The sequence below is a fragment of the Podarcis vaucheri genome (assembly GCF_965113315.1).
Source record: "Podarcis vaucheri genome assembly, chromosome: 5".
Taxonomy (NCBI): domain Eukaryota; kingdom Metazoa; phylum Chordata; class Lepidosauria; order Squamata; family Lacertidae; genus Podarcis; species Podarcis vaucheri.
The window spans coordinates 11,726,647-11,749,255 of record NC_138763.1 but is presented as its reverse complement, the minus strand read 5'-3'; the positions used below and the strand labels follow the sequence as shown (position 1 = coordinate 11,749,255).

Below are 22,609 nucleotides of genomic sequence, written 5' to 3'. Positions count from 1 at the left end.
CTAATCATCAGAAAACAATCAAATCATAGCCTTATTGCCCTTTCAGTCATACTGCAGTGGCAATTCAATACAGCTGATCTTCTTTTCATTTTACACCCCAAATTTAAGTAAGCTGTATTTTAATTACATTCCAATCTAATAGCTGCTTCGCTCCCACCCCCCACCCACCCCTGGCCATAATATGAATATGTTTTAATTATCTCTCTAGGTGAAATGTTTTAGAGAAAGGATGCTATTAAAAAGAGTCTCTTTACTTTGTGCAGAATGTTTCATAATTGAAAAGCATAGCTGCCAGCATTTTAGGCATATTTGAAGCCTGAGTTTTATTCAAAAGAGAAATAAAGTCTCCTCCCCACTCCCTGCTAAATAGCCAGAAAACCCACAAAAATCGCATGATCTGTACTAGAAAACAAATTGTGGGTTTAAGGAATAATAAGAAAAAAGACTTAGAATTTATATAGCACATTTCAAATGTTCAAAGCACTTTGCAGGAATGGCTTCAATAACACCTTATTATTTTATTTATGATTCATAAAGCACCATTACTCTGCATTAGTCTACTAGGAGCTGGCAGTGTAAATAATGCTTAACGCGGCCCTGAAACACAGACAATGTATAAATGTCACTAGTAATAGGGCTGATCTGGATTGGGTTTGGATCTGCCCACCAAAATTGTAGGTGTGTGCATCAGTTCCACCCTCCTAAATGTCAGCTTCCCAGGGGAAAAAAGAACTCTGCAGCCTCCCCAGTGAAGCTCAGCAGATCCACAATGCCTCAAGGTCCTATTGTGTTCCCCACAACATTGTTGGGAACATAATGAGGTCTAGATGCTTTCACCTCTTCTCCCTGCCAGCTGCGCCACTTGGATGATTCAATGAGGACTAACACAAGGCAGTGCACAAGGTCCAGCATGCAATTCAATATTTGTTGGGAATGTTATGTACTGAAGTTCTCACCCTGGGCCAGCAGGGGGATACTGTAGATAGTTCAGGTCCACATATGCAAATAAGGGATCGAAAGTGACGTTCAGTGATTGGATAGTTACAGAAAATGGTTATTGTTGCGTTCTAGTGGAGCTCTATATAAGCAGGCTGGCTGAACCATTCGGTTCAGTTCTGTCCTGGCCTGTGAATAAACAAAAGCTGTTTGAAGAATCGCTGTGTTGTCTGATATGTTCACCCACAACTTAGCAGGGAATATCAAAGTGCCATTGTACACAGAAAGCTAGCATGTCAGGGAGAAGGCTATGCAGACCACCTTTCCTGAAAAGCTACTTTTCCAAAGGCATCGCGGGCACTTCAATCATGTGACACCCAGTGACAGGCAGCAGAGCCAGACCAGAGTCTGGTAATGCAGTCCCTCAGAATTCCACTCAACAAATTTGAGGGTTTCCTAAAAACACACACCCAACAACAGAAACTGAAGTGTAACAACTGATTTCTGAGTAAATGAATTTCAAGAAAAGCTGTGCATATACTACTGTGTTTAAGCCTGTGACATCTTTATGTTTAAATAAATAAATAATAATAATAATAATAATAATAATAATAATAATAATAATAATAATAATTTATTATTTATACCCCGCCCATCTGGCTGGGTTTCCCCAGCCATTCTGGGTGGCTTCCAACAGAATATTAAAATACAGTAGTCTATTAAACATTAAAAGTTTCCCTAAACAGAGCTGCCTTCAGATGTCTTCTAAAAGTCTGGTAGTTGTTTTTCTCTTTGACATCTGGTGGGAGGGCGTTCCACAGGACGGGTGCCACTACTGAGAAGGCCCTCTGCCTGGTTCCCTGTAACTTGGTTTCTTGCAGTGAGGGAACCACCAGAAGGCCCTCAGCGCTGGACCTCAGTGTCCGGACTGAATGATGGGGGTGGAGACGCTCCTTCAGGTATACTGGACCAAGGCCATTTAGAGCTTTAAAGGTCAGCACCAACACTTTGAATTGTGCTTGGAAACAGTGGCGTAGCGTGGGGGGTGCCAGGGGGGCCGACCGCACCGGGCGCAACATCTGGGGGGGGGGCGCGCTCGCTGCCTCCGGAGTCGCCGAAGAGCCTCCGGCGCAGGCTGTAGCAGAGCCCCATGTCTCGTGGAACCGGCGAGCTGTGCGCGCCCCCGGGCTGAAGGCGTCCGGCAGGCAGCGGCTCTCAGCCCCGTGCGTCAGGGCCGCGGAGGACGCGCCAGGCAGCCCCTCCTCACAGCCCGGCCTCCGCTGCTGCTGCTGCAGCTGCTGGGCCATGTTGCATTTTCCTCGCCTCTCTGCCCCCCTCCTCCTCCGGGCAAGCGGCGTGGTTTGGGCGGCAGCGCCAGCGGCAACTCGCAGGTTAGGGGTTGGGGGGGGCGCAAATTACTTGCCTTGCCCCGGGTTAGGGGGCGCAAATTACTTGCCTTGCCCCGGGTGCTGACAACTCACGCTACGCCGCTGCTTGGAAACACAAGCACTGGGAGTTAACTTATAAGTTAACTTATAAGTTAACTTCTACCTGAAAGAATACATCTCTTGACCCAACCTTGTTTCACCAACTCTCTATCTTTTTTGTAAATAAAACTGTTCTTCTCTGATCAACTCCTGCCCGTGACACTCTGAACTGAAGTTTCCCTCACATAAGAGAAGGCAAGATAGCCTGTGGTAAATTATAGAAATCCATTTAATTGTTGTACTGTGCAGTGGGCCTGCTATATTTAATTGGGGGCAGTTAGCGGGGTCAGTCTGCTATACATCCCATGCCTGTTTGCATTCTGAAGTGGTACAGTCCTTGAAGCGCTGTCACAAACAGCTGTCCTGAATGTGGAAACAGCTGCCCAAGGCCTATGTGAATTGCTGACTTAACTATGTGAATTGCTCTGACTTAACTGCCTAAATTTTGCCTTATGCTTTTCTGAAAATGTCTCCCTAGGCACAGTCCCTAGGCACAGATCTCTTAGTGGCCAGGCCCAGCCTTTTTGCATTGAACAGGGACACTGTCCAGATCCCACTGAGATCCCTGAAAATAGTACAGTAAAAATTCATCCCAAGCCACATATAAGCTGCTAAATCATTTCACGTTGTGCTAAAAGAAAGCCCAGCTTTGGAGTATCAGGGATGCTGTCAGTCAAGGAGAATGTGAATAGAATGGCAAAGATCTTGGAGGAAAGGCTGAAGGCAGATTGGCAGAAGAAGATCGGGAAAACAGAGCCACAACACCATCTCTCAGTCTTTTGGAATCAAGCTGGAGATAAACAAGCAAATGCAATTGCATAAAAATGAGAGAACAGCAATTCTTCCTCACCTAGATTTGCAGCCGTTGGTTGGGATAAATGGTTTTACTGCATGCTGCTAATACAAGAGACTTCTGGATGAGCTCCTGAGACCACAAACAAAATAAACTTATCTTTCAAGGCTCCTTCCCAAATTCAATTTCAAGGAAGGATTTGGAGCAGATCTGTAGTCTGACATTGGTTGTCAGGACCGATATTTTTTGTGCTGGGGTGTGTGTGCCTGGGGTAGGGCACCCTTTGTAAATGCAAAACAAAAGAATGTGAGATCCAAATATCCCAACACAGCAAGGGAAACCTGTGTGTATAACTAGGGTCCGAATTGCACAGCTGATTTGAGTGTCTCTCTATTTGCATCAACCTCGTGATCCTCACCAGGGACTCACACTGAACTGGCTGGGTGCATGTTTCAATGGGTGTGTGTGTGTGTGTGTGTGTGTGTGTGTGTGTGTAAAGTTTGTTTCCCCTCTTCTCTCTTGCTCGTGCAATTCTCGTTGCCCATTCTCTCTGGGCACTTCCAGCCAGTTGATATTTTCGAGTGGGATTTAATCGCATACTGACAAAGAGAGGTTACACAATTATAGTTGATACATGACTAAGCCATCTTTCACCTTCTCACCCCTTGCCTTTTCCTGTAAGACCTATTGCAGTCGTTAAGAGTCGTCAACAGGCTCATCTCAGCTATCTGCCAATCTCCCATTCCCACCACCCTTCTTAGTAATACCCCTCCCCACCTTCTCACTATATTGAAGGATCTGGCAACTTCGGTTTCAGTGTATCTGAAGAAGTGTGCATGCACACGAAAGCTCATACCAAGAACTAACTTAGTTGGTCTTTAAGGTGCTACTGGAAGGAATTTTTTATAGTTGATTTGGTTCTCTTGCACAACCAACTCTCCCCACCTCCCCAGCTTACAAAAAAGCAGACTTTGTAATAAGGAAAGTGAAGGGGGAACATATTGGAAATGGGGGTGACAATTGCTCCATGCGAGGTTTGAGGTTTTGTACAATCCAGCAGTATATAAACTTTATGAAATGAATAAATACACTTTAAAAATCAAATAACTTCTCACAAACAAATCAGAATGAACGCTCACTAAACAGCTAACATTGCTAAAAGGTCTAATAATAATAATAATAATAATAATTTATTTATACCCCGCCCATCTGGCTGAGTTTCCCCAGCCACTCTGGGTGGCTCCCAATCAAGTATTAAAAACAATACAGCGTTAAATATTAAAAACTTCCCTGAACAGGGCTGCCTTCAGATGTCTTTTAAAAATAGGATAGCTACTTATTTCCTTCACTTCCTTCACAATATGTGGAGGAAGCAAGTTTGTTGTGCAAAAGCTCCACCCAAACTTTAATTGTGCAACCCGAACTTTGTAAAATGTGATGGGATCCCAAAGAAAAATAGCAATGGTCTGAAACCACCCTTCTACTGATTGGGGGGGGGGGTCTGGTAACCTGCTGTGAGAAATACCTGAAATTAGGTCTTTTGCTCACCTAGTTACACATATGTTTTTTGAATATTTACCCCAGACTCAGATGAATGGCTATCAAGAACACTCCTGTGCTTTAAACTGTTTATGCTAGAAGCTCCCCTTTGGTAGCACTCCTAAGCGCATCTACTTGAAACCATGTCACAGAGAAACTTGCTGAGGATCACGCCATTATTTTTCCAATGGAAACACAATCACTTTAGCTCCATTTAGCTCAAATTGCCTAATGCCAGGTTGTGCTTTTGTTGCATTAAACAAAAGGCTGCTTTGCTAGATCGACTTCAGGTGGGACATTTTCCAAGACGTCAAACAATACCTCAACAGCTGCTTTCGCTCTTTCAAATTCCTCCTCCATAGAATGATTTCGTGAGAGGAGGGCACCTCCCCAACGTTGGTCTTTGGTTGATCGTGCCTAAAAGAAAAAGTAAAATAAAATGCAGTCAGCACAGAACATTATTTGCTGAGAGTCAATGTCGTGCATTAAGAGCCAGCACAGCCAGACGTATATCCATAATGTATATTTAATGCAAATGGCTTCTCCCACAAAAAAACCTCTGCGAACTGGAGTTTACCCCTGACATCTGGATTGTTCCTCAGTCCTGCCTCCTGCTTTGTCCTCTAGTGTATTATTTATTTAAGCAACTTTTTAAACAAAACCGATCTCTATGCAGTGCACTTAAAACTGTAGTTCTGACTGTTAGAATTCCTGCGCCGTGATTGCAGTCATGGGATTTCTGTCTTTCACATGACATTATATGTTTTGACTCCACAGAGTGGGAAGTGACGGAGACAGGATGTTTGTGTTACTGTGTTCCATGAAGTGGGACTATTGTCCTTTGTTCTTTCTCTTTGCTGTCTGATGCTAGAGAGAGAGAAGGAGCCATGCTGCAGTGCTCCGTGTGTGTTTATATGTAAATAAAGTAGCCAAAATGCTGAGTTGCTGAGGTCTGTCACGCGCAAGTTGTGCAAACTCTGCGGATCTCTAAGTGTGCCGGTGATGGTTGGCATCGGTTGATGTGATGTTCGGGATGAAGAAAGTTTATGAAGCTTCCGAACGAAAGACCAGGAGGGAGAGAACATGCCAGTCGGGCATGTGTCTCTGCCAGGGTCCTACTCGAGTGTAGGCTGAACTCCTGACACTGACATGTCCTAAGGCTTCTGGTCCCTGGCTCACCTCAGCTGCCTATGGCCCAACCCTGAAATTGTGAGAGAAGATTTTGAGTAGGTAAGTAGCCCAGAAGGAAAACCTTCAGCTCCATGTGGCTACTCTTTTGCTCCTGATCATAGGCTCATGTCATGGACTGGCTGGAGAGGAGTAGTGGGAGGTACCAGCTGGAGAACCCCCAGGGGATGAAGGCTTAGAGCCAGGGGTGGGATGGTGGTGGGATGGTGATATGTGGTCAGAGGGAGAAGAGGGAGCAGACTGCGAGAAGGAGATGTCGGAAGCTGAAGAGGCATCAGGGTTTAGTGAACAAGCTGAAGCTGGGACAGAGAGCACTCCAGAACCTAGAGGCAGAAGAGGAGGGGAGTCAGGAGACTAAGACAAACTGCTGAAGAATCCAGGGAATCTCCCCCCTCCTGCTGTGACCAGCTCCCCTTCCCCCTGGCCTCCCAGGACACACAGAGAAATGAAAGGAGCAGAGGAGAGATCGGTTGCACACAGACACAGTCTCCAATTGCTCGGAAAACCCCCTGGAAAGGAGGGGACCAATCAGCTGTGGAAAGAACCTTCAGTCCTCACAACTGCCACACTGGGAAGAGCTGCTGGGATCACTAAGCCTGCACTGTTTTGGTTTCTTTGAATAAAGAGTTAACTTCGCTGACACCGGCGATTTTCAATTGCTGATCTTCACTTGACGCCATTTCCTGAGAGCTCCTTTCAGACAAAAAAGTCAGCAAACCCTCAGCAGAGGGGAACATGCATGATGTCTTTCAGCCCTCAATATTCAACAGAAGCCCATTGATATTTAAAGGCTGTCTACTGCAGATGCTATCCTGTCTGCTGCAGTTGTCACCCCATTACAAAATCTAGAAGAGTTTCAGCAACCTTGTGCTCTCTAAATATTTTGTGCTACAACTGTCATCAGCCCCAGCTAGTGTGGCCATGCACTTGTTCAATTCTTACCAGTCAGATAATCCTTTCAAAAAATGACAAAACCAACCGAGGCAGACGTTTGGAAGTGCTTGGAATAAATTTGTTCACTTAAGTGAAGTTTAAGTGCATTGAACTAAAGGTGCATTAGGTTTACTCTGGGGTAGAACTTTGAACAATTTCAAGTTTATCTGCTCCACCCTGTAGGAGGCCTGGTCTCTTAGCTTTCAGTAAATAAAGAAAAGTAAGACAACTGGACTCCTATAAGTTATAAAGCAAAACATAGTGGAGTTCCAAGGTTTATTAGGCAGGATCCAGAGGTGCTGCTGTTGCTAAGGGTACTTAACCACTTAGTCATTATTGCTAAGCAATCAGAAGGAAGGGATAGGAGGAATTTCCTGTATCTTCCCTGCAATTGAAAAGTATACAAATAGGAACTAATTGAATGATGCCTTGTGCCTTTAACAGTTGTGTGCCTGGCACAAATTAAGCAATGTTTTCTAGTATGGAAATACTAGAATCATAGCTTCACTCGCTGAAATTATGTCCGGCAGAGATCATATTCTTTGTGTGTGGTCCCTGATTTAGTTGTTGACCCTATACTTCAGCCCAGCAGCTGGTAACACTCAGAATACCGAAGTAAAACTTTTCTGCTGATTAATTATTTTATGAATTAAAAAGTTCACTTGGGTGAACTTGAACTAGTTCATTTTTGGTACAGGATGAACTTGAACTAGTTCATCTTAACGTTCCAAACACCTGAGCTTGCTTGATGGAGCAAATTTTTTTGCGTTTGCTTTCCATTTTGCCTGAACAGGAGTGATTTGTCATTTCTCTGCTATTCTTGGCTGCTTCCTTTGTTCAGCTTCCTTCCCAGTATTCTCCCCATGGGGAAAGTACAATGCAAGTTTATAAGCACCCTTTCGTGAAAAAAACTTCTGAATTCATGATCACAGTGAAAAGAAACATCCTCTTTCACTGGAGGAAAAATAGTGCAATGACCTAAAAAGCCTCGATTCTGCTAAGCTCCTGACCCCACACTTGTCTGAGGTTAAACTCATTAGCCAGATGCCTGCCCAACAGCAGATCACAACAGCTTCCACTTACATAATTATGCATTATTATTATTATTATCCTTGGGGGTTATTCAATTGCAATGAGCTGTTTTCATGCTGGCTATAATTTCTGTTGCATTAAAATGAGTCCAGACTGATTTGGGGGGGAGGTGGGGGGTAGGAGGTGTCCATCAACCTTGCACTGAACAGTACTGAAAAAGGAAGTGGTCAGAGGATGTTAAGGTTACCAACGTACATGCAATGCAATCCCTACTAGGATCACTTTAAATTCCAGTACTATACATCCCAGATGTAAGCCCATTGAGCTCAGGGGGAATTACTCCCAGGTAAGCATGTCTGAAATTATAGTCTCAGAGTAAAATGGCTTTGCAGCATAAATGTATAAGCAAAGCATACAGTGTGTTGAGCAGGTTATCTAAGATCCATAATCTAAAAGCAGAGGACAGCTGGTGTTTGCATGGTTTTGGTTCTCCCGCGGAACATAGCATTGGCAGAGAATTAAGCCCAGTACTGTGATCAGGCATGACACTGACACCTTTCCTTTACAAAATGATGGCATGAGCTCTCTTTATGCATGCCCATCACATTTGGACAGTCTGCTCCTCGCCACTGCACAGGTTAAATATGGGTAACCTTCACACAGGGCATTGGAGAGGAACGAGACAGTTGGTGCAGTGTAACTACTAAAAGACTGAGCTACAAATTAGGAAGTCTCTGGTTCATATCTTGTCTCTGCCCTGACCTCATTAGGTGGCCATAGGCAAGTCAATCTCTTTCAGCTTCAGTCACCCCCCCATCCACCGCACAGCATGGGAGATAATATATAGAACAGTTAAGTATTATTGAGAGGAGCATTGATGATGGCCATGTGTTCTGTGTCAGACTTAGGGCTTTTATGGAAAGAGAAGGAGGGGAAAGAGCTTCACTGAGCTCTTTGGGACTTCCCACAGGTGGGATGATGGATCATGTCTTTGTAAATGATAAAGGACAAATCAGTAGTTGAGTACATGGTGGGGCAGAGCTGTGAAGCTACCTTCTTGACACCAGAACTGTTGCTTACCTGGATGGGCCAGCGGCAGGGCAGAGGGGCCAATAAGTCAAGGTTGTGTGAGTGCATCAGTGGGAACAATCTGGTGCTCCCGTTGGAGCACTTATGGGGCCCAGACCTTACTACTATCTGTCCCTTCCTGGTGATGTTGGTGTCAGGAGAGCAGGTATGTAGCTCCACCACAACACTACATACCATTACTATGGAAACAAATGCCACCACAATTATTTCCATGCTTAAAATACAGAATGGGAGGATGACATGCTTGGATTTCCTTGTTCCCGTAATCTAAGCAAGATGTGGAATCTCTGAGCATTGTGAAGGAACCACACGTGCGGAATTGTGGAATTTTTGACAAGATGAACCCTAGCACTTAGCTCAGCTACCCCCAACCATCCATGCTGGCTGGGGCTGATGGGAATTGTAGTCCAAAGTAGATGGGGGGGGGGCACCATGTTGAGGAAGTCTGGATTAGGTAGATGACAGACGCATGAGCTTGGAGACCGTAGTTAAATATGAAGGGCATGATTTGCTTTGTGCATGCAGACGAACAATCTGAGAAACAGAGACCCTGAGGGCATCATTTAAAGTGTTTCTAAGCAGCCAAGATGTCAGAGAATCTTTTCAGTTACGCAACGGAAGCTGCAAAGTTCGAATCTGTCACAGCAACACCATATTGTGGGTGCCAGATATAGCAGGCCCTGTCTCACTCCAAAGGAAAAGGCTGCAATTCCCTTCACGGTTGGGCAGTTTAAATCCCACAGAGATAAATAGCATTTAACCAGCATGGACAGCATTACAGCCTGGCAGCCTGACCCTTTGCATGTGGACCCAGCAGTAAATCCCACAGAGTTCAATGGGGCTTACTTCCGAGTTACAACCTTACTGAGTCACAACTAGGCCTGGCATCTGATAAGCAATACTTGGATTAAAATCCTTTTGATAATAATCTATCAGCTGTTAATATTAATTTCAACCTTTGTGACATTTTAAACTGTTAAGATTAATAAAAATGCTCAAGATTCAATACAAGGGCCTTTTGAAGATTTGAAAAAGGAAGCACGGTAGGTGTTAAAAGATGGTCAAATTGCCTAACAAACTAGATGTGTAGCATGTAGTCTGTTTTTGTCTTTACATTGGGATTTTGGTGCCTGGGGAGGTGAGGTTTAGTTCCCCACTCCCTAAGGGGGAATTGTTCCCCCCACTCCATGGCTAAGGGGCGGGGTAGGCAAATCTGTCAGTTTCAGTTTCTATCAGTTCCTAAATTTTTTCCATTCTTACATTGAATTTGCCACATTTCTGCATTCATTCTGTGCTAGTGACAAGAGAAGGCTACATTCCCCTTAAATAAACAGGACAAAACAACAACAACAACCTGTTCCCTGAACTTAGAGAAAGCTCCCGTCCGGGTGTCTGAGCAGATTTTCTACCTGCAGATCTGAATCCAGTGGTACCTCAGGTTAAGGACTTAATTCGTTCTGGAGATCCGTTCTTAACCTGAAACTGTTCTTAACCTGAAGCACCACTTTAGCTAATGGGGCCTCCGGCTGCTGCTGTGCCACCAGAGCAAGATTTCTGTTCTTATCCCGAAGCAAAGTTCTTAACCTGAAGCATTATTTCTGGGTTAGCAGAGTCTGTAACCTGAAGCGTATGTAACCCGAGGTACCACTGTATGTGAATTTTTCAAATGAGCAAATGGAATGCCTTTCTGTGAGTCATGTATGGATACAAAAAGGAGGAAAGGCCTGGAATTATCCAGGAACTATCCCAGGAATTATTCACCCACTTCCTTATTGAGAATGCCTGCCGGAAGGAGAAAACGAGGTGCAAAGAGCCAGAAGACCATTATTGAGACTAACAATTCCTCTAAAACAAAGAATCGGCAGAGAGCCAACGCCACCTGCCCTGGCTCAGAAACAGAGTGGGTTGAGGAAACCGAGAAATCAGAGCAAATAGAACAAACAGTGAGCAACAACGTTGGGGGAAGCTCACCCCCCCTTAAGGAGGATGTCAATGACCCGACCCCCCTCCTCCCAGAGAAAGCTAATCCGTCCAAGAGGGCAAGAGCAGGAGCAGGAGGGATTCCTCCCACTCCTAACGCTGACCCACCCATGCCTCTAGAAGGCAGAGGAGCCTGCTTTCAACCAATTCGGGATACGCACCCCTACCAAGAGATTTGCATGTTGTCTGCAGAAACTATGGTTCTGGTTCTCCAAAGACTGGATGAAATCCTCACCAGAATAGTTAACATTGAGAAACAATTGGATACTAGTTCCTCCCCTTTAAATGCCCAAGGGCTTAAAAGGATGATAAGAAATGACTCTGTTAACAACTCACCAACTCAAACTATGGATGAAGTGAGGTCCTGTCAAGTCTTGCAAACGAACCAGATAATGCTTGAGATTCACTGATACACTCATAGGTGGATGAACCGCAGACAAATTACTATGTCCTTGTCTCAGCTCCTGAATTACCATTACCGAAATGTAGATCTAGAAAATTTCCACTTCCTGCCTACCTTGAGAAACACCATGCGCCTATTTATGACCTTTAGGTCATCAACCCTCCCATCTCGACTCATGGAGATAAAGGATACCCTATGGTGGTTCCATTCTCTCCGCCCAGTGAGGGTATTTAAGGACAAAAATAGGAGGCAATTGGTCCCTTGCATAGAGTCAAAGCTAATGCGGATAAAGGAAACCAAGCTCAACACTAGAAATACTAATTGCCCGAAGGAAGAAAAGAACTCTGTAAGCCTAGAATTACAAGACCTGAAGAAGAGGCTAATGAGTATAAAGACCGAGATTTCTACCCAAAATATAAGGACAGTAGAGCCTAGAGCACAATATTTAAAGACGTCCAATAGCTCTTTATCCCATAGAAAGACATCAGTGCAACTCCCTGTTCCCTTTTCAAACGACACCAAATTAGATGAGGAATTTGGCACCTCCGACATTTCTATGTCAACAACACCTAAAGAATTCTATGTTGCTAATAATCTGGAGATATCCAGCACCAACTCTAAATCTGGACCTTTGCCAAATGTTCCAAAAACTTATCAGAATGATCATCCTTCTCTACTGTACTCCTGGCGAGACAGGATGGACAGATCTTCCGAATTCAAATCTGGCTTTTTGTTGGCCAGTGATCCACATTTTATAACACATACCTCATTAATACTTCCACAGCCACAGATAGAACCAACAATCCTCCAATTAACCCAGGAGGGCGAGGGGGATTGACAGTTAATGAAACACCATGGGACTGTCCCCCCCGCTTGGGGTGCGGTTGGTTGAGTTTTGTCTTCTAGGGATACTTACCCTATCAGACCTCCACCTCTTTCCCATACCATTTTGACGCAGGAGTCCTGGCCCAAGGATGACTTGTTATTGAGGGGATGTTATCCATCTATTGGGGAGGCTAGTATGGGATCTGGGATTTCCACAATTGAAGGGCTAGGGAGGAATGGCGGTGGGGCTAGATATCTCTATCGGCGAAGGGTTTCGAGATGCAGTGATCCTCGAACCCCTTCCAATCTACGCCCCATCCCAAGGGATGAGGGTAGGGAGAGCAAGGATTACACACCTCCGTCATTGGTGCTGTGCAATGCCAGGTCCATAGGCAACAAAACTGCCACCATGCGTGACTTTTTTTGTCTCGCATTGCGTGAGGATTGACCTGGCTTGCGTGACGGAGACCTGGGTACGGGAAGGCGAAGCAGTCTCCCTACATGAGATAACACCCCCAGGTTTCTCTGTCCTCCATCAATCGCGGACTGTGGGTCGGGGGGGAGGAGTAGCGTTGTTATTCCGGGAGGATTGCTCTTTCAGAGCTCTGCCATCACCGGCGATCTCGGGCATTGAATGTGTTGGTCTCGTGTGGGGCACCAAGGAGAGCTTGGCTGTCTGGCTGGTGTACCGACCACCCAGCACACCTGCAGCCACCCTGTCAGATCTGCTGGAGGCGGTGGCGGGCTGGGCCTTGGAGTTCCCAAACCTACTGGTTTTGGGAGACTTCAACGTCCATGCCGATGCCGCTCCCTCCTCACAGGCTCTGGACCTAGTGACTTCCATGGCAACACTAGGGCTCTTCCAGTTTGTTTTGGGCCCCACTCATCAAGCAGGCCACACGCTGGATCTGATCTTTGGGGTTGGCATAGATGTGATCATGCTCCCCGCTGTGAAAGTGCCATGGTCTGATCACTACGCTTTAAAAGCCAAGATGGACTTCCCGCTCCTCCCCGGCTCGGGTGGCGAACCTATTTGGGCTCGTCCGCGAAAACTGATGGATCCTGATAGATTCCGACAAACCTTGCGGAACCCTGCTCCTCCTGGCGACTCATTAGATGACCTTGTTGAGGACTGGAATAACCGGCTCTTGGCAGCCATTGATGAGATCGCGCCTAAGCGCCCTCTGCGACCCCGTCGAAACCGGGCCCCTTGGTTTACTGAGGAGCTCCGGAAAATGAAGCGGGATCTCAGACGGCTAGAGCGAGTATGGCGACGGACTCGTGACGGAGCCTCAAGAACATCTTATAGGACGCTTATGAAAGCCTATGAGATGGCTATGAAAGCTGCTAAGAAATCTTACTTTGCAGCTTCCATTGCATCTGCTAGCTCTCGCCCGGCACAACTTTTTAGAATAATTAGGTCAATAACGTCCTTAGGAGGACAACCAAATTTAAGCACAAATTCGACCCACAGCTGTGAGGCATTCGCGAGCTTTTTTGCGGAGAAAGTCCTGTTGCTCCGCCGTGACCTCCCTGCCAATTTAGATACAGTAACTGAACTGGAGGCCCCTCGACTGACTTCAGGTCCAGTGTTGGACCATTTTGATCGGATACTCCCTACTGATGTGGATAGATTCCTCCAAGTTGGTAGGCCCACCACCTGCCTCCTTGATCCGTGCCCGTCTTGGCTGATTAGGGAGTGTCCAGATGTTGCGCGGACCCCCCTGGTTGAAATTATCAATTTGTCCCTTGACACGGGGACATTCCCAGGGGAACTGAAGGAAGCAGTGGTGCGTCCACTCTTAAAGAAAACTTCATTAGATCCCTTAGACCTATCCAATTACCGCCCAGTTTCAAATCTTCCATACCTGGGTAAGGTAATTGAGAGAGCGGTTGCTGAACAGCTTGGTAGGTTTCTGGAGGAAACATCGGCATTAGATCCATTTCAGTCCGGTTTCCGTCCTGGTTTTGGGACGGAGACGGCTCTGGTTGCCCTAACAGATGATATCCGTAGACAACTGGATCGAGGCGGGTCAGGGCTGCTGATCCTTTTAGATTTGTCAGCAGCCTTTGACATGGTCGATCATGATCTTCTGGACCATCGCCTCGCAGACGTGGGGATACAGGGCATAGCCCGTAACTGGTTGTGCTCTTTTATCTCTGGTCGGGGACAGAGGGTGGCACTAGGGAGGGAAATGGCGTCACACCACTCCTTGGTGTGTGGAGTGCCGCAGGGCGCAATTCTCTCCCCGATGCTTTTTAACATCTTTATGCGCCCCCTTGCCCAGATTATCCGGAGCTTTGGGCTGGGCTGTCACCAATATGCTGATGACACTCAGCTCTATCTGCTGATGGATGGCCACACTGACTCGGCCCCGGACACACTGACCAGATGCTTGGAAGCTGTGGCTGGATGGTTTCGTGGGAGCCGATTGAAACTAAATCCTTTGAAGACAGAGGTCCTATGGCTGGGTCGGGATGGTATGGGGATGAGGGACCAACTCCCTTCTCTTGAGGGGGCCCAGTTAGTGCCATTGCCTTCCGTTAAGAGTTTGGGTGTAATCCTTGACGCCTCCCTTTCCATGGAGGCGCAAGTTACAGCAACAGCCAAGGCGACATTTTTCCACCTTCGCCGCATCAAGCAGTTGGTCCCTTACCTTTCCCGCCCTGACCTGGCCACAGTGATCCATGCGACAGTCATCTCCAGGCTTGACTACTGTAATTTGCTCTATGCGGGGCTGCCCTTGAAGCTGTCCCAGAAACTCCAGCGGGTACAGAATGCTGCAGCAAGGCTCCTCACGGGGTCTCTGCCATGGGAGCATATTCATCCAGTGCTTTATAAGCTGCACTGGCTCCCGGTGGAGTACAGGGTCAGATTTAAGGTGCTGCTTTTGACCTTTAAAGCCCTTCACGGCCTAGGACCCTCGTACCTATGGGACCGCCTCGCCTGGTATGCCCCACGGAGAGCCTCAAGGTCCATAAATAACAACACCCTAGTGGTCCCAGGCCCTAAGGAAGTTAGATTGGCTTCAACCAGAGTCAGGGCCTTTTCAGCACTGGCCCCAACTTGGTGGAACGCTCTGTCTCATGAGACCAGGGCCCTGCAGGATCTGATTTCTTTCCGCAGGGCCTGTAAGACAGAGTTGTTCCGCCTGGCCTTTGGCTTGGAGCCAATTTGATTCCCTCCCCCCCCCAATTTTCTTTTTTCTTTTCCTTCTCCTGCAATGAGGCTACATTTTAATATTTTAATGTTCCATTATTTTAATGTTGTATTTTATTTTTGTTTTTAAGTTGTAATCATTCATCTTGTTTTTATTATTGCTTGTAAGCCGCTCTGAGCCCGGCCTTGGCTGGGGAGGGCGGGGTATAAATAAAAAATTATTATTATTATTATTATTATTATTATTATTATTATTATTATTATTATCTATCCCAGAATGCTTCTGTTGTGCAACCTCACTAGGTTGTTGTAAGGGGGGGAAAAGGGAGGGTGAAGAACTGCGTATACCACTGTGAGCTCTTTGGAGCAGAGATGGGATATGAATGCGCAATAAATAATTTTTTTTTTTAAAAAAGAGAAAGTAGAAGCCCACTCCTCTGTGTGGTGGCACAGCTGATAACCCATGGTCCTCTGTGCTCCCCTTGGCCATGCTGTGCTGTGACCATCAGGTGCTTGGACCTGTATGATAAGCAGCCTGACTTTTAGTTCTATTAAAAGCAATAAAACCCCACCACATTCCTTAAAATGAATTTAAGTACCGGACGTTAAAAAGCTTACCACTTAGGAAATGGGCCAATGTTTTGGTTACGCGGTCTTTTTTTATTTCTTCTGCTTTTTAGTGCTCTTTTTTTTTTTTTTACTGCACTATCAATCTTCCAGCATGTCTGCAAGAGCTGAGCTGCAGTCACTCTGATTTATGCCCATAAGAGTATTTATGGCATGGAAGTGTTGTGTCAAAAAATCTCATGTTTTTCCGACAGCCAACTGGTGGTGATCTCCACCCCCACCTTGCAATTGACTTTCCAGAGCCTTATATGAAGCAGCACACAAATGATAGAAGCAACAACAAACTGGCAAATCCTGGTCATCTGTAGGATTCATGTCACGGAGAGATGGTCCTAAGTCTCCTCCTTCTAACATAAAAGGTAAAGGACCCCTGACAGTTAAGTCCAGTCGCAAACGACTCTGGGGTTGTGGCGCTCATCTCACTTTACTGGCCGAGGGAGCCAACGTTTGTCCACAGACAGTTTTTCCGGGTCATGCGGTTCGAAGCCCCACAGTGGGGTGAGCTCCCGTTGTTCGGTCCCAGCTCCTGCCAACCTAGCAGTTCAAAAGCACGTCAAAGTGCAAGTAGATAAATAGGTACCACTCCAGCGGGAAGATAAACGGCGTTTCCGTGTGCTGCTCTGGTTTGCCAGAAGCGGCTTAGTCATGCTGGCCACATGACCTGGAAACTGTACGCCGGCTCCCTTGGCCAATAAAGCGAGATGAGCACCGCAACCTCAGAGTCGGTCACGACTGGACCTAATGTTCAGGGGTCCCTTTACCTTTTACTAATGGTCAACTAACTAAGCATGGATGTTATTATACTCCCTCTGCTTAGAGCAGAGAAAAGGCAGAGGGAGTGATGTGCTGAAATCCATCCCCCCGCCAAAGAAATAAATTTAGCTGCTTTTCTCTGGTTGGGGCTGATGGGAGTTGTAGTCCAAAGCAGCTGGAGGACACCAACTGGGAAAAGCCTTCCTTGAACGAAGAACTAGTCCAAATGACGCTGACCTCTTACCTTTGGTGCAAGTGCAGGAGCAGGCGCTAATTCTATATCCGAGGCTGAGTCAGATTCCAGTGCGGTCTTGACAGTGGCCAGCTCTGACTGAGACCTGTTCTCTGCAGACCTAAGGGAGGGAAAGGATTTGTAGGCCCCATCACTGCAACACTGGCAGAGCAGATGCACTCGGGACAAAAGCACACAGAGTCTTGCCTACATCATAGGATGCATGCTTCGTGATCCTAGGTATGTGCAAAACAGTGAACAGAGGAACAGAGGAAGAAAGGGCAGTGATGTGATATGACAGAGGAAGAAAGGGCAGTGATATGATTTTGGCACAACTCATTATAATTCCCAGGCTTGTGGTGAGAGAAAAATGGTTCTGTCCTCGCAGATGTTGTAGAGAGGAGCAACAGTAGTGTTTCTGTGAAAGTGAGCAAAGTCAGTAGCAAAGGTGGGTTTTTTGTTTTGTTTTAAGAAAAGCTTTTTGAGGTTGCTTCCGCATCATATGCTTAAAGCAATCTTTCATCAATTTAAGGGAGATGGCTCTCCCCCAAAACTCTAGAAACTATAGTTTGTTAAGGCTGCTGAGAGTTGCTGTTGTTGTTTAGTCATTTAGTCGTGTCCGACTCTTCGTGACCCCATGGACCAGAGCACGCCAGGCACTCCTGTCTTCCACTGCCTCCCGCAGTTTGGTCAGACTCATGCTGGTAGCTTCAGGAACACTGTCCAACCATCTCGTCCTCTGTCGTCCCCTTCTCCTTGTGCCCTCCATCTTTCCCTACACCAGGGTCTTTTCCAGGGAGTCTTCTCTTCTCATAAGGTGGTCAAAGTATTGGAGCCTCAGCTTCAGGATCTGTCCTTCCAGTGAGCACTCAGGGCTGATTTCCTTCAGAATGGAGAGGTTTGATCTTCTTGCAGTCCATGGGACTCTCAAGAGTCTCCTCCAGCACCATAATTCAAAAGCATCAATTCTTCGGCGATCAGCCTTCTTTATGGTCCAGCTCTCACTTCTGAGAGTTGCTAGGAGACCCTTAACAAACTACAGTTCCCAGGATACTGGGGCAGAGGGAAACCATGACTCTTAAAGTGGTATAACAGTGCATTAAATATACAATGTGGGTGTGAACTTAAATGCAATTCAATTAGGAATAATGCCCAAAACATTGAGCACTATCGTAAAGTTGTCCCTTTTGCTGCTGTGAGGCTTGCCCCAGTGATCTCTTTACAAGCACCTTTTCATTTCCCAGGAAAGAGTGCTTGCAAAATCTAGAAGCAGCAGATGGATATCTTCGCCCTCCTACCTCTGGGAATAGTAATGCCAAGAAAGCCATTGGCGCATGATGAATTGGCCATCCCTGCCATTAATACATGACAGTTTGCTATCCTTTAATGGTAGCTCTGCTAGCTAATATGGTTGCAGGACTGAATTCTAATTGTTGGCACTGTAAACAAGCCAAGGGATGGTTTCCCCATATGTACTGGGAATGCCCAGAGGTAAAGGAATTCTGGAATAAAATCCTAAAGGTTATTAATGAAATTTTTAAAGTGAAGCTTTCAATAGACTTTGATTTCATGACAATGGGTATACTTGGAAACACGGCTATAGAGAAAGGTGACCAGTGTACCTTCAAAGCTATGATATTAGCGGGAAAGGCAATGATAGCTTTAGGTTGGAAAGACAGAGGAAAAAAGGACAGTTGAGGCATGGAATAGTTATTTGTTTGAACTTATTCAGTCGGACATTGTCGCAGTCATGTCACAGGAAACAACGTGGAAGGTCAAGTCCACCATGATAAGGAACAGATGGAACCCCTATCTTCAATGGATAAAAACTACTGGAACAAAAGACATTTGGTGGAAACTAAAGACGCTATGCCCACGGCTGAGGATAATTGTTTGAACCCTTCCAGTGGATATGTGGGGGGGAGGGAGGGAAAGGAAATAATTGTATGGGAAATTTAAAATTGGAATGAGATAATATAACGTATGTAAAAATCCTAAACTTGAATAAAACATAAAAAATAATAAAATAATAATGGTAGCTCTGAACCTGCTGCCCGAGGCAGGATGCTTCACCCTGCACAACAGCAGGGCCGGCCCTGTTGCAAAAGCTGGTAAGTATGTTTTACCATAGAAATTCTTTTGATGGAGCTCTAGTAGATGAAGGTTTTCTCTCCGGTGCTGGGAAGCCTTTGCTGGCTCTGTCTCCATGAAACTTCACATCATCCCATTTCTCTAGCTGCGCCTGGATATTGACTGAGAAGGAGAAAAGAAAACAAGATCTCTCGCAAGGGCTCAGGAATACATTGCTTTCATTCCAGAGCCAAACAAGTTCAGGGAGGAAACAGTCACTCTGTGGAGCTAAAAAATAAATCTCATCCACTCCAAGTTATATGCTGCTCTTATTGTTATCAGTGTTGTTACAGCTAAGGACAAGACGAGCTTGAGAGCCAACAAGACATTTGCACAAATGGTCACATTTCACACAGACATGACACTTTGGGAAATCACTGCGACTTTGCTAAAGGTCATTTCATTCAAAATAGCTTTTGCACCTGCCACTTTCCTAAGCGATGGGGAAGATTTACAGGGACAGTTTCCTTGTGAGGAGAGAGGACTGGAGACATGTGTGTGTTTTGTTGCATCTGTCTCTTTTACAAAAATTGGATTTAACTCAAAAGCCTCTCCTACTTTCAGCACCCTTTCTTGCATGCTGAGAAGCTGGGGAGCATTTTGATGATGATAATGATGTATGTGAATATGAAAAAACATGCAACGACAATCATACTCCCAGGAATACCAATGTTCTAGTGGTTGTCATTTTCTTAACCAGCAGAATGCATAGTGAAGGGAATTTTGTTTGTTTGTTCTCACTCTTAACTGGCTTTGTGATAACCTAATACATCCTGCATCCTGAACGCCTTGGTACTTGGACGTTTTGGCTCCCGAATGCCGCAAACCCAGAAGTGAGTGTTCTGGTTTGTGAATGTTCTTTGGAACCCGAACATCTGATGGGGCTTCCGTGGTTTCCGATTGGCTGCAGGAACTTCCTTCAGCCAATCAGAAGCCATGCTTTGGTTTCCAAATGTTTTGGAAGTCAAATGGACTTCCGGAACAGATTCTGTTTGACTTCCAAGGTACGACTGTATTGCTCTGAAGCCATGAGGGCGATACTTCCTGCCCTCATTTTTAAGCTCGGTAACGCTAACTGGGATTCATGGAAGCATGACAAGGAAAATGGTGAGGCAGGGCAGGGGGTAGTTCTACAAATTCTCCCTAGGATGGCTCCAATTTCAAGCCAGAAATTAATTGGGACAGAGACACACAATCGCAACCCCAAAGTGATACCAGCTCCAACACCCTCAAATGCCTATCGGAGACTTTTTAGCAACCTTTCCCAGCTTAGCTCCCAAATTCAAGAATGTTTGCTTGCGGGCCTTGCCTTGAGGGTAGGTGTGACGGCAAGTACCTCCCAAGGTGTTCAGCTTTTAAAGAGCTAGGGAAGCACAGCAGGTATTGGCAGAAAAGCATTCCGAGCAGAAAGCTAAAGAAAAAGTGCAACTACATGAAAAAGAGTTCTAGGGCCAAGCTGGTGCTGTGAGCAGCTGTTTCCAAATAAAGGCCTGGAGGAATTGAACTGGATGTCTGCTGTGAGGCTAGCAGAATCACAGAGTTGGAAGGGATCCCAAGGGTTATCTAGCCCAATCCTCTGCAGTGCAGGAATCAATGCAGAAAGTACTGCTCTTTCCACTAAGTAGGGATCATTGTATCATTACACCTGCACCATCCATTTAAGGAATTATCATCAGTGGCATAGCGTGGGTTGTCAGCACCCGGGGCAAGGCAAGTAATTTGCGCCCCCTAACCCGTGGATTTGCGCCCCCTAACCCTAACCCCCAGATGTTGCGCCCGGTGCGGCCGGCCCCCGCTGCACCCCCCACGCTACGCCACTGATTATCATACCACTTTAACAATCATGGTCCCCAGCCCCCAATTCCTGGAAAGTGTCGTTTGTAAAGGGTGCTGAGAGTTGTTAGGAGACCTGTATTCCCCACACAAAGGTACAGTGTGGCCTAGGACCCACGTACCTACTGGACCGCCTCTCCTGGTATGCCCCGCAGAGGACCTTAAGGTCCACAAATGACAACACTTTGGAGGTCCCAAGTCGCAAGGTGGTTAGATTGGTCTCAACTAGGGCTAGGGCCTTTTCAGTACTGGCCCCGACTTGGTGGAATGCTCTGTCACAAGAGACTAGGGCCCTGCGGGACTTGACATCTTTCCCCAGGGCCTGCAAGACAGAGCTGTTCCACCTGGCCTTTGGTTTGGACTCAGTCTGACCCTTATGTTTCCCTCCCCTAATGGTTTTGATCTATGGGCTACTTTTAAAATGAGGCTGCATTTTAAATTGCATTTTAACCTGTATTTTAAATTGGCCCCCTCCTCATTATGTTTTATTGTAATTTTATTGGTGTTAGCTGCCCTGAGCTCGGCTCTGGCTGGGGAGGGTGGGGTATAAATAATAATAATAATAATAATAATAATAATAATAATAATAATAATAATTAATGCTCAGAGTTTTCCGAGAAGTGGGATTCATCAAGTGAGCAGGGCAATAGGGGTCTTGTAACAACTCTCAACACTACAAACTTCAGCTCCCATGATTCTTTGGGGAAAGCTATACTTGATCAAAGTGGTACAATACTGCTTTAATATATAGTGTGGATTAGGCCATAGAGCAGGAGGGCACACCGCAGACCGTACAGTCTAAGGTCCCCAGCTCAATGCAGGGAATCCAGAGCATGAGTGTCCCCAATAGATGGCTATCCTGGCTCTGCTTCAAGACCTCTAGTCTACTATCCCCTAGCTCTGATTTCTTGTATCAGGCTTAGCAATTGCAGAGGCTTCCTACCACTCACTAACCAGAGGGCTCAACATCACGTACCACTACTGCATGCCCTCCAGCTACTCAGTTGTAGTTCAGCAACATCTGGATGGCCAAAGGTACCCCACATCTGCATGCAATGGGTAGCTCGCCAGGCTGTGTTTCAGCCTGGCTTCCTGAAGCCCAAGCCCTGCAGTCAAGCAAGGCCTCAAAGAGTGAGGGAAAAGCAAAGCATGTGAAAAATGGGGAAGTTGTAGCTGGTGATCGAAGATGCTAAGTACCTAAATCCAGTGATGACTTCTCGGGAGCTCTGGCAGGCTGGATTTTCTGCTCAGCATCCACACTGATAAGGTCTGGATTGTCTGCCTTTTTCCTGTGAGTTGAAGCCTTCAAGCTTTCCCCTCTTGAGGAATTCTCCAGCTTTTTCACTTTGTTTTGGGTTTGGGAGACTGGTTCGCTCAGGTCCAAGAGATCCAGCCCTGTAGACAAAACTGTCGTAGGCCCAACATAATGAAACCGTTTTAAGCACTCGCTTTTATTGGATGTCGCATTTCCAGCGTCTTAAGAAGAAATGTGTTAAGGGTAAATCAAATTCTCAGACCTTAGAGCAAGTCAAGCTATATGTGACACACAGGTGAGTGGAGATTACACATCTCCTGTATTTGGACTGGGTGGTCTGCCCTGTCCAAATTGAAAGGACAATAAGGGTGTGCTTATGTATCATATCTAATATGACTTCACAGCTAATAGCAG

At 46.0% G+C, this 22,609-nt stretch overlaps 1 protein-coding gene across 7 annotated transcripts in view; it reads right to left on the bottom strand.

Annotated features, from left to right (window-relative positions):
* Positions 1 to 22,609, bottom strand: part of PEX5L (peroxisomal biogenesis factor 5 like) — a 173,588-nt gene that overhangs the window by 16,382 nt on the left and 134,597 nt on the right. For 5 of the 7 annotated variants that reach the window (XM_082224205.1, XM_082224207.1, XM_082224208.1 and 2 more), the window contains 4 exons: positions 22,138 to 22,347; positions 19,104 to 19,230; positions 16,990 to 17,098; positions 5,077 to 5,172 (listed from right to left, as the gene is read on the bottom strand). In XM_082224205.1, coding sequence (XP_082080331.1) covers positions 5,077 to 5,172; positions 16,990 to 17,098; positions 19,104 to 19,230; positions 22,138 to 22,347 — 542 coding nt within the window. The remainder of the gene's footprint in view (positions 1 to 5,076; positions 5,173 to 16,989; positions 17,099 to 19,103; positions 19,231 to 22,137; positions 22,348 to 22,609) is intronic. The other 2 variants (XM_082224209.1, XM_082224211.1) reach the window with 1 other exon arrangement.